Source organism: Zea mays, chromosome 6 (genome assembly GCF_902167145.1).
Source record: "Zea mays cultivar B73 chromosome 6, Zm-B73-REFERENCE-NAM-5.0, whole genome shotgun sequence".
In the NCBI taxonomy this organism is placed as follows: domain Eukaryota; kingdom Viridiplantae; phylum Streptophyta; class Magnoliopsida; order Poales; family Poaceae; genus Zea; species Zea mays.
The window spans coordinates 76,093,238-76,105,724 of record NC_050101.1 but is presented as its reverse complement, the minus strand read 5'-3'; the positions used below and the strand labels follow the sequence as shown (position 1 = coordinate 76,105,724).

General features: G+C 41.0%; 1 protein-coding gene across 12 annotated transcripts; it reads right to left on the bottom strand.

The window, feature by feature from the left end:
- Positions 1–3,183: 3,183 nt before the first annotated feature.
- On the bottom strand, positions 3,184–7,261 carry LOC103629438 (uncharacterized). 12 transcript variants are annotated; one of them, XR_554388.3, is made up of 8 exons: positions 6,668–7,260; positions 6,456–6,526; positions 6,026–6,369; positions 5,301–5,360; positions 5,042–5,215; positions 4,834–4,943; positions 4,576–4,711; positions 3,184–3,583 (listed from the first exon to the last, which is right to left on the bottom strand). XR_554388.3 is itself a non-coding variant. In XM_008650559.4 (6 exons), exons 1-6 carry the CDS (start codon positions 7,124–7,126, stop codon positions 3,524–3,526), a joined length of 999 nt encoding a protein of 332 aa, XP_008648781.1. In that variant the 5' UTR covers positions 7,127–7,261; the 3' UTR covers positions 3,184–3,523. The 12 variants fall into 12 exon arrangements, 1 of the variants encoding a protein (XP_008648781.1); XR_004850188.1 differs by having other exon boundaries at positions 6,456–7,259; XR_004850192.1 differs by lacking the exon at positions 6,456–6,526 and having other exon boundaries at positions 6,668–7,205.
- Between the last annotated feature and the right edge of the window lie 5,226 nt (positions 7,262–12,487).

The window sequence follows — 12,487 nt, the reverse complement described above, 5'->3', positions numbered from 1 at the left end:
AGGTAAAATCATAGAGCATAGTCTACAAGAAAAAAAATAAAAAACTATGAGCACTCATATAATAATTATAATAAAAATGACTCTAATATGAAACATGACTTTATCACACCTTTTGGTTGTATCTAGAAATCCTTTCGCTTACTACAATAACGTCCAGATTATGCAGATTTAAAGCTTAAATCTCGCAGAATGAGTTTTCAGACACACAATATCCGATGCCCTCAAGTATTTGTAAATAGTGCAACCAACTATTAAATTCGAAAACCTATCTCGCTCGACAGTTGTCATCCCAAATACAAGATTTGTGTGTTCTCCCTTGTGGTACTATCTCTAACAAGGATTTAGAAGTCAATGTAACACCACCATAAGTGATGCCCATCAGCAGCCACTACCTCACTTGTGATAACACTGATGTCCCACACCTCGAGCATCCCTAATGCTGATTATAGACATCTGGCAAGAAATATTGTCTCTGATATATGTAAAAAGCTTATTATGAATGAATATCTATATTATAAATAAAATTTAGAAAATAGACTCATTAGCATGCAAAACACTCATTCTAATAATAAAAACCTTCTACTCTACTCATATTGATAAACTATTATAAGTAAATCACATCTATACATGTAAACTATCAAGTAAATTTAAGGTTAATTACGTATAAATAAAAAACACCACCATCATTCTTAAGCTAAAATACCATAAATTTTGCTATGAATAAACCATGAAATAAGCTATAATAGAAATAAAAGATGTGAGGAAAAAATGCTAACTAGTATAACCCTAGGATGGATGAAGGAATGAAAGAGCAAAATTGGGCATGAACTCTTCAATGAGCAACAATAGAGATTTTTAATTCAAATAGTAGCAAGAACAGAGGCTAATGGCTTGGGCTATGAGAGGATAAAGTTGGATCTATAGCATGGATATTTAATCTTCACTGGTAACTCAGATCGAGTCTCGAATTGAGCCACCAACCAGGATTAAAAGTGTGTGAGATCTCTAATCCTAGTTGGTAGATCCAGCCAATAATAAACATCAACTTTTAGTTTCAGTTGGAGCTACCCACTAGGACTAAAGATCTTCTCTACGATAGTTTGCAGTAGTTGTTGGACTTAGGACTAATAGTGACATTAGTTCTGGGCCTCAATACAACTCAGACTAAAGGTAAAATCCAAAGGTCCATTTTTAAATCCATCTAGATAAATGGCATCACCTTTGTTCTTCATTATTTTTTTTGACGTCACCGCAAATGCTAATATATGTCGTAGGAATCATGGAATGACCTATGTGCGAGATACTTATAGTTAAATTTTAGGCCAAAACTAATAAATATGGATCATTCTTACTCTCTCCTATTTATCGGATTGTGATAGTAGTTACAAAATACTTTATTACAATTTTCCATCCCAACACAGATTTTTTCCTTATTTTTGTTGGATTTGTGTTTAGTTGAAATTCTCTCTCTCATTTGTTTATATTCTAACACAATATTTGTATAGATATCAATTAGGGCAATTTAAGTTTACTTTATAAAATGATTGATTAATTTAAGTTTACTTTACAATTAGGGCAATTTAATAAAAAAAAGATATCACTATTGTAGAGAGGCTTTAGACCCCTATGATATAGTATGAGTTGAGTAAGAACCGGTACTGAAATAAACATCAGTATCAGTTCTAATTATCGGGGCTATAGGGAAAGTATTAGTATCGGTTTGTGGCTTTAACCAAGACTTGTATATTTTTTTAGTACCGGTTGGATCTATCAACTGGTACTAATTTCTCGAGCATAAATTAGTATTCTTAAAGGCTCCAACTAGTACTAAAAATTTCATTTAGTATCATCAGGTAACACCAACTTGTACTAAAGTCCGAAGAGCCTTTTATACTTGTTGGTGGTAAAAAAATAAATTCAGGCTCCGTGAAGCAAAATTGAGGGCATAAGTCGTTTGCTTTGCTCTATTGAAAAGATGGTGTGATGCTAGTTCTATGTCCTATCACAGTGGCTCGTTTTTGTTAGCAAGCAAAGCTCCATGTAACGCTGACATGAAGTCTTCTAGGTGGATACGCTAGCTTGTGTTGCAGACGGATGCACCATCTACTTTGTAATATGTTAACAAGTTGCACGCACGATTTTTCCCTGCCTAACTCAATGTCTATTCAACACCGATACATGCCTACGATGGTAGCTATTACCCACCTCGAAGTCCGCGGCTTTCGGCGGCTGTGCTGATGTTTCCTATTTCCATAATGAATTGTTCCTCTATCCTCTTGGCTTGTCTCTTGTTTCCTCCCATATCTAAGTGGTCACCATTTGAATTGTTGAGTAGACCTAATAATGAATTGTTGAGTACTACTACATACCTGTCCAATACACACCTGATCGTCTGCTATTAACAAACCCGAGAATTCTTATTGCCATCACATTTCTCACAAACCAGAACACATCATATTCCCTTCCTATATATATGGTGGATTGACAGTGATTAGAGTGTATGTCTTTTCTGCTCTTTTTTATAACACGACGTTTAATTTGGATCCATTCATTTTATAAAAATTAGAATTTACTTAATAAAGTAACTTATTTAGCTTGCAATTTGATATTCCACCACTTTTCAAAGTTCATATATAAGACCGTATCAAATTAATGGGGTGAAGGATGACCAATAATTTTATATATCAGTAGAATATGTTTCTACTTTGCAACTTATATGATGCTCTTCGGCTCACTCTTCTATAGTAAAAATATAACATATAAATATATTCAATATCTTGCAAATAATAGTATACAAATATATTTTGCATAAAACCCTATTAGCTTAATTGATATGTGCCTAAATTGCTATTATTAGAATGGAATTCAATTCTAAGGCTCCAAACAAGGCCTCAGAGAATTTTAGATTGTTTGATAAAATCAGACAAAAAATACATCACAGAATCTTTAGATACAACCATGTATGCACATCCACCAGGTTAAGTCATGCAGTTCAATGCGTCACAATCAAACTCCTAATATATCGATATGCTTCTGCATTACATATAGCAGTTGCTGGAAATCAAGGTATACATCAGTAGTCCACCAACCTTCAGTAGTCCTAAACCTTATATATATACTAGGTACGTGCCCGTGCGTTGCTACGGTTTTCATTTATTATATAGGTAGACCTTGTGAAATAAATTTTAGAGAAGTCAATTCAACTTTAGTTCAACATCTTGATCTTTTCAATGATCCAAAGCTGAACACTCGTAGAGTACACAACATTTATAGCTTTACATGTTGCCTTTCTCTCTAAAACCAGCACTACATGATGTTGAATTGATGATGCGCCTCACAACGATGGCTAATGCGTTGAAGAATTCTCATCTTTGTTGCTATAGCATTTTTTTCTCTGACGAGGAAATCAACATGTCATCAATTCTTAGCCTTCCTACCTCTCTTAGCAAGTTGGGCTTTCATCGTGCCCTTTTTAGGGCCCTTTTCTACAACCTTCACCTTTTTCGATGCCTTCCCCTACATGTCACGTGAAACATGTTGGATTCCCCATCAGGTGCACTATGATGTTGCAACAAGCATTGATCTGAGCAAAGAAAAAAATCGATCAAAAAATAAATTGTTCTAAATACTAAGGAAAATGCTCCAAGCAAAGAGAAATGTTCTGAGAAAGGAAAAAGTTATAACCAAAAAACTAAAATTGTTATAATCACCAGAACTGATCAAGGAATTTTTTTGATGAAGCAAAGAATATTTGAGCACCAATAGTAAATTTACAAGCAATAAAAATTTTATGAGAAAGACAGAAGTGTCCGGATGAAAATAAAATGTTCCATGGAATCAAAGTTAAATTATTGGAGCCAACTCACATATGTAGTGATCATGTGCCAAAAGATAATTATAAACTGGTGCAAAATATATAGCAGGATGGAACAAATCAAAACGGACCAGAGAACTTGCTTGCACGTTTGCACCTAAATACTGCTTGCACAACCACCATTGCCCTAGCTAAAAGCAATCTTTTATATTGAAACACGCTGGACATTGAGGCCTCAGCGCTTCAGGCGTATGGTGGAGCCTTGGCGTCAGGCAATTTTCAAAAGGATAAAAAACACACGAGCCAAGGAAAATAATTTTTGGAGATGATTGCCATGAAATAAAGCGACTACGCCCTTGCACCACTCCACGGCCACAGGTCTGCTGGCTGGTCCACATGAAGCTGGGGGGCTTAATAACAAACGGGTTTCTGTCAGTGGTGTTATGTGCAGTTCTGCAGTAACAAGTTGCAAAATGGGGGAAAGTATTTCATATTTTCATAGCATGCACCTACTCTTCTGTGAAATCGACTATAGTTTATCGCAGACAAGAATCAGTTACATATATATCAGACGTCTGATTGCTTGTGTATCGCGAAATAGCGCACTAAAACTGTGCCAAAGCCCTTCTATATCCAAGACGGTCTAGGTCATTCCCTCATGAAGATTGACAACCCTAGACAAACCTAGCCTACCATAAAGCATCCAGGACTTTCTTCATCTGGACATAAAATTAGCGAACAGGTGAAGAGAAGAAAATAACCAGTGAATACACAATAAATCCAGCCAGAAGGATCCCTCCATAGACAAAAGCCTGGGATGACTGCTTTGGATGACTATATTCAATGCTACAGCATTTCATCTTGTCTCTCTCGTTAGCTAGAACACGTTCCACATACCTGTCAAGAGAAGGGGGGAAAGGGTAAAAATGTTTCGAATGAAACAAAATGAAAATAATGAGTTTCAAAAAGATAGCACAAGAGTAGCCAGATGCAAATATAACATCTCTATATAAACATACTGTTGTGTAAAAATAGTGCTTTGCAGGATGTCGGTACTGTTTTGATATGCATCGATCAGCTGGTGGTCATACAATAAGGAAGACAAGTCCACGGGTTGCCCTTCAAGTTTCTACAAGGGGCACCATAGATGAAGGAAAATTAGAACATATATATGCATTATTTCATCATGAAAGTACACTTATGCAATGTATGGTATATAATACTTACATCCAGGTATTCTTCTAACTTCTCAACAAGATCATGGGGAAAAGGCTCCGGTAGATTGGTTACCTTCTTATAGAATTTCTCTACCCATAACTCAGTGGTGGACTTGTTTTTATTACCTTTCACAAGTTCTTCTAATGGCGTCTTAAGATGCTCTGATGCAAAAGATTGGACAAACTGCACCAGACCAGAGATAGTAGTTATACTTTCTGTGCATTTGAGGAAATAAGTGAATAAAAGTAGGCTGAATTGCATGTAGGACCTCTGATGTGTCTCTTATTTTGCGAAGAGCAGCATTGACTTGAGCATAAATTGTAGTTCTCTACAAACAATAAAACATGGGTTACATAGTGGATATGAAAGCACAGAAGAAACAATTTATGCCAGTGAAATATCAACAGACTAAAAAATAATACGACCATGATTATACAGTAAGCATAATACCAAGATTTGTTGGATTTAGATAATTGGATGCATCAAATATCCTGATTCCTGACAGGTTGAAAGCCTCCAAAAGGTCACAGGAACATAGTACAAGTGTTTTTGGTGGCTGGAATGGCTTGCCTTTTCTATTTTCTCTTCTACTACTACTATTATAACCAATGTGAGCTACAAATAAAGCAATGATAGCCCCTAATAAATGCAGGATATTACTCAACTAATCAGCATATTACTTCCTATTATTCCATGCTGAAATTTAGCTAAAGTAAATGCTATGAACCTAGACACGGGATTATTTCCAACATACCCAAGTTATGTTGATCCAAAAAATTGAAACTGGCAAACTCAGACAGAAACAATTGGGGCATAGTTTGGCCTCGTTTTCCTTTGTTGGTTTGCATACCTATGCACTGTGCAAACCATTGGAAGCATGAACAGATTTTCTACTTTAAGCTGCACTTCGACATAGGAGCATTGACCTCCCTCGCTCCCTGCCTACTCATTGTACATATCATAGAAATAAAAAAATGTTGTTGATAACATTACCAGTGCTACATCCTAAAGAATTTGACTGATCTGGGAGGAGTTCGAGAATGGTCCAAACGGATGACAGCCTGCAGCCCACAGCCAGTTCACTACATGTCTTTCATGAATACATGATGCTCTTTCATATGGTGCACTCAGACCGTCAACTGCTGATGCCAGACCAGCCAAGATGTGGCGCTGTGCGATAGATGGAAGAGCAAACTGCCTAGTCATATAGAAACCAAGCACCCAGTACACAATCGAAATTCCACGGCGCCGATCAGCCAAAAATATCTAGTGATTTTCTGCAAGCAAGCTGTCAATACAAGATTGATAGCAACCCCATAGCGCTAACAAGTAACAACCTAATAGCAAAAAAAATTATATGTCAGCCACTGGTTCCACAGTTCCAACCAACATAAAACTGTCATCACGGGGTCCAATCTCTCACCAAATTCGAACAGCTACAATCAAGCACAAGCAGAGCATTAACGAAAGCTGTAAGGCCACCAATAATCGAATCTGAAGCATGTCGAGTGAGGGTAGAGGAGACAGAGAAAAGGGAGATTTCTCCAAATTTAGCTTCCAATGATCCAATCCCCCACCAAAGCAACGAAACCCAAGCAGAAAAACCACGGAAGACCAGAGATCGAGCGCACTCACCAGGGTCACAGAGTTTGAAGAACCTCTCCACATCCGCCCCGGATGGAAAATATATCCCTTGCCCTTGCCCCCGTTCGTCTCACCGTGATGCGCGTCCACCAGACTCCCCACCGCCTCGCCCGTGTTGCCATGACGCACGCGGTTCGCAAGGGAGGATGCGGCTATCGGAGACACGCCTTCCATGGAGAGAGCGGGGGCGGGGTACCCAATCCACGTGAGCATCGCAGACTCACCTTCCATAGAGAGCAGGCTGTCACGGGCGTGGAGAGAGCCGGGACGACGATCTGGGGAGGAAGACACGCCTTCCACGGAGATCGGGCTGTCGCAGACGCGCCTTCCATGGAGAGAGCCGGGGCGGCGATTCGGGGTGGAGGACGCTGGAAATCGGGTTGTCGCGGACGCGGAGAGAGTCGGGGCGGGGTTTAGGGACGACGCGAGCATCGCGGACTCGACTTCCATGGAGAGCGTTGATGGCGGGGAGCAGATGGGGAGGAAGGAGGATGGGGATCTATGACGCGACAACCTTCCTTGACGGGCGCGTCCGCGTTGATGGCGGATGGGCAGAACCGTGCACCAAAAGATTGTGGACGTCTACAGTAGCGTCTTAAGTAGTAGTAGAGATATATATATCTCTACTACTACATAAGTAAGTATTGTAGACGTTCACAGCTCGACAGTGGTGCACGGTTCTGCCGTGGGGCACCCCGCATCCCACCCGCCTCGCCCTCCCCCGGCAATCTCGGCGCTCGCCCCAGCGGCAATCTCGGCGTCACCGCGACAATCTCCCTCCCCCGCGGCAATCCCGCCGTCCCCTGCGGCAATCTCGCCCTCCCCCGCGCAATATGTGCCCCATCCCCCGGTTCGGCGTCCGTGCCCCTGTCGCGCTCTCCTACCTCCATGCCCCCGCCCACTACACCCGCCTCCTGATGCCCCACCACGGGTTCCCCTCCCCCACAGGCACATAGCCCCCGCCCCTGTCTCGCCTGAACCAAGGCGCCGCCGAGCTCCTCCCTCGCCGCGCGCGCGCCGCGATGCTTTCGAGGCATGGGGAGGAAGACCGTGACGATGCAGTGAGAAGTCTGGATCAGGCACTGACCAGCACCCATACGCCCCCACCAGTCCTCGGGTGCCCCCGCCTCACGCCCTCACCGTCGTTCCTCGTCACCTGTCGCGCGCGACGTCGGTCCGCTGCAGGGAGAAAGGAGCAGGCGTCGGCAACATCCGTCCGCCGCGTGAGGTAAGGTCCTGCCCATCCCACCGTGCATCTTTGCAGAGGAGATCCTCCGCCGTCCGCCGTCTCATGGCCCACCCTATTCGGTTCATACCTAGCTCCCCCACGCCCGTCCGTCCTTCCGCACTGGACTGCTCTCAAACCCTAACCCTCGCCGCCGGTCCTTGTCACCCCGTCGTCGTGCCCATTGGCAGGCCTCAGCGACCTCCGTCCGCCGCACGTGGTAAGGCCCCCACCCATCCCAATGTGTCCCCCGGTGAGAGGTGGTTTCGCTCGCCCTGCGCGCGAGCCTTCTCGGGCTGGGTCCCACGTTCTCCTGAGAGGATGGCATGAGGAAAGTGGGCTCGTGCTCACGAACCATACTTGGCTCCGGATGTGTGCAGTGTGCTCTTAGCGGCGTCGGTCAGACCATCCGCCTCTCTCCTTCCAGCATCAAGGTAACCTTTCCTTGTTTAGTACGTTTTCGATCCTGATTTTGGTCAATGGGCATCTACACATACTTTTAATCTTGCAAATAGAACTACACCAAACAGAAGGGTATCCTATGGTAGCAACAAGATGTTTCTAGATCTTACATATAAGCACCCGAGAGGTATGTGTTTCTAAGTTTTAGGATACCCTCATTTTCTCTGATTGACTATAGCTTTGCTCTTCTAGGTTGTTGTATTCTAAATAAATTGATTACAAATCCTAAGTCTTCATTGTGTTTTACCATTTCTCTTATGTTGGGGCAGTTCATGAGCATGCGACCTTATTGTTTAGGACTAATATAATGTTTCAGAAATCCTCTCAAAACCAGCCATGGTCGATCAAGTGAAATCATACAATGCTAACTGGAAAATTCTAGCTATGTTTATCTATTAGTTCATAGTGTGTACCAATTCATGACCATGCAATTAGTTAGTTTCTGTTGCTAGGGGAAAAACTGTAGCTGTGTTTCCGTATTACTTCCTGTAATCTTGCTCTTGGTAGGTGGATCACGTGCATCATGCCTTTAGGGAAGCCCCTTGGAGGCTTGGACAGGCCTCAGTGGGCGTGTCACACTCTTCTTTGTTCATCATGGACACTGATGCTAGGCCAATGGATTCGAGAAGGTCAAGCACTGGAAACCAATAGCGAAGGTAGTGCTTGGTGTATAGTAGGGGCATGATGAATAAAGAAAATCAATAGATTATTTTCGGTTCTATTTTCTTAATTTTCTACCTAATAAATTTCACCTAATTTGCTTTTCCTACTATTAACATGGGTATGTAATTTAGAGGGTTAGTTTATCTATTGATTTAGATTGTTCTGAACTCGATCTTGTGGTTGTGCATAATTGAATAACCGAAAAACTTGTGCCTTTGAGATGTTGGAGCCACTGTTTTCTGGCAGTGCAAATATGTGGATCTAGAATTTGTTTTATCCCTATTGGTAGTTTGGTTTTCTGACAATTCATTTTTGTTACTGCTCGAGTAATATATTTCTCATTCATTATGGGTAGATTGGAAGAAACCAGAGCCTACATCTACTTTTGATAGATTATAAAGAGGCCGGAGCCTACATCTACATCACCAAAACATATTTGTTCTGGTAATAATCTTTTTATACTGCTTCATTCCTAGAAACAATGGCTTCTATGTCTTTTTATGTAGCAAAAATATTTATAAGCTGATATATTGTAGAGTAATTTTGATGATCAGTACTCTATGCTATTTCACATCCAACCTAAGGACTTTGAACTTTATAACCATCTAACATCTTACCGCGCCCACTCTCGCCTTCTGCTTGACGGAATGCCAACCCTGGCCTGACAAAGAGTACATAGATTGCTTCAGAGGTCGAAGATGTTGTAGGAATCATCACTTCAGGTCGTGCCACAGTTAGATTAATTTCAAGACTGAGGCCATGCGGTGCTGCTAGCCAAAGCAAATTATATGGGTTTGAACACAAGAACATATCTCTAATTTTATGGCATTTTCGTATTGATCTGGTAATGTTAGATTGATTCGATGTGTTCCTGTGTTCTCTGCTTTTGCTATTGGTTATGGTCAAGGATCTAGATGCTGTGGAGCGGTCTGAGGGGTGGCGTTTCACGGACCGTCATGACGCTGCGCTCCAGCTAAACCTACTCCAGCTCCACGACGCTGACCAGGTACGTCTCTCGCCGTGTCGTGCCTTGACATGCCATGTTTTGACTCCGATGGTTAGCTTGTTACCAGTTAAAGACGATATATTATTTTTGAGATCATCAGATCAATAAGAAACACATTTCAATGTCATGGCAGTTAGCAGTGTCACAACTAGCATTTTTTAGAACAAGTGTTAGAATTTTTTGGTGGGGAACAATCTCATATCTCCATGACGAGTTCAGCTGAATGCCAATAGTTCTAGGATACAACAGCTTCTGTATGAGATAGTTCCTGCCCACCTAAAAATCTATTGAATTTGCCTAATAACCTGATACCCAGAGTCCCAGAGTGACCTCCATTGGTAAATTACAGATCTCTCATCCGCCTAAACACCTGAATGCCATTGTGATTGTTTCACAGTTCAAAATCTTCTGTACGGTGAACTGCTATCTGAAATATAAACTTCGTAATTTAGTACTTGCATTCATAATCTTGATTGTTGAGCTCTTTTTTCTGTTTCAAAAAAGTTAGTACTTGCATTCATAGTGACATTGATGCATTAATGTATACATTTTTATTTTCATATATAGGCTTTTGATCATCTCGACATGTTAAAGAAGAAATGCTTCTAGCTGTAAAGGAAAGGAAGGCAAATGTAATGCTAATGATAGTGATTTAGTAATTTGCGAGATACTGAGCTGATATTGATGTCAATTATTACATTGTGTTGTTCGTTTTCGTAGATCATCTTATGCAATTATTTGTGTGCTGTCGCAACACACAAGTATTTGAATCTCACGGTAATGACAAAGCTTCTTATCCACAAGTTTTGAATCTCACAGTGATCATCTTACTTTGTGGATGTTAGGCTAGACATGGGAGTCAGTAAAGTGATCTTGAGAACTGCTGCAGTCAACAGTGATCATCTTACTTTGTGGATGTTAGGCTGGACATGGGAGTCAGTAAAGTGATCTTGAGAACTGCTGCAGTCAACAGTGAGTAAGAGAGCTTGGCTTTTAAGGTATGTACAACCCACTAATCATTGACTAACGTTCTATTTTGTTAAGCCTGACCATCAACCCAGAAAAAGCAACAGCCTACTAATCCATTGGTTTTAGATGAATATCTTGTAGATCTATTGTAGGCGTCGCTAATACCTTCATCAAACTGAATATTTCTTCCCAGCTGTCAGATCAGCTATTGCTTTTTCTGGGTTGATGGTCAGGCTTAATGTTAGTTTGCCGCATCAAGAAATATTATGTAATATTGATTGTCGAGTTCTTTTTTCTGTTTCAAAAAATGTAGTACTTGCATTCATAGTAACATTTGGAACCTTGCTGTTAGTGCCTTTTCTTATCTTGTCAATGTGTCCTTCTATCTTGTATTAGTTTGCTTTCGTTTTTACATTAACTAGAATACATGCTCTGGTTCTGGTTTCCTCTTTTTATGCTACAGGCTTGGTTAGCTACCATATCACTCGCTATCTACAAGGTCAGTTTGCCGCATCGAGAAATATTATGTAATATTGATTGTCGAGTTCTTTTTTCTGTTTTAAAAAATTTAGTACTTGCATTCATAGTAACATTTGATGTATTAATGTATACATTTTTATTTTCATATATAGGCTTTTGATCATCTCGACATGTTAAAGAAGAAGAAATGCTTCTAGCTGTAAAGGAAAGGAAGGCAAATGTGGATTGGGTACCCCTCTGCCCCGGATCGCCGCCCCTGCCCTCGATCCACCGTAGTCGACGGCCACCTCCCATCTACACCAGGACCAGGAGGCTCATGCTGCAGAGGTACAATACCCTAGATCCCTCACCCTCTTCCTTTTATTCTTTCTGGTGTGGTCCAAGAATACTGGAGCAATCACCACGCTGCCTATATGTCAGCCAGGGTAGTCCAACTCAAACTGATTGAGAGTGGGCTCCCATGCAAACAATTTTTTTTCCCTTTTTCTCAAGCTCACAACAGTCCTCTGCTGTGATTCCAAATGGAGCGTACCTTCATCGCCATTAGGCCTGACGGTGTTCAAAGAGGCCTGGTTAGTATTAGCAACTGTCACAGCACCATAGTTTCTTTAGATGCAATTCTGGATCCTAATAACCAGTTTCAGTTTGCATGTACTCTGTTCTTTCATGTCATATTCTTGACCATGTAGCAATTATTAATTTGTAATTTCTCTGGACATGGTGATATAGGAATTCAACACTTCTTCCATATAGCTAATAGATGAAATTGTTGTGGCTTGCGACACAGTTTCAAAGCACCATAGTTTCTTCCATATGTCTATTTGGTATATCAAATAACCATCTACTGCTTCTATGCAATTGCATGTTACAAGTTTCTAATGCTTCTACTGCTTCTATTGCTGCCTTGTGAAAAAATCAGATCGTATACGATTTTTTGCTCACACTCAAATTGATTAGACAAAATTAAACTCATATAGTTCGCTGGTTTCAAAGTTTTTATATCTGT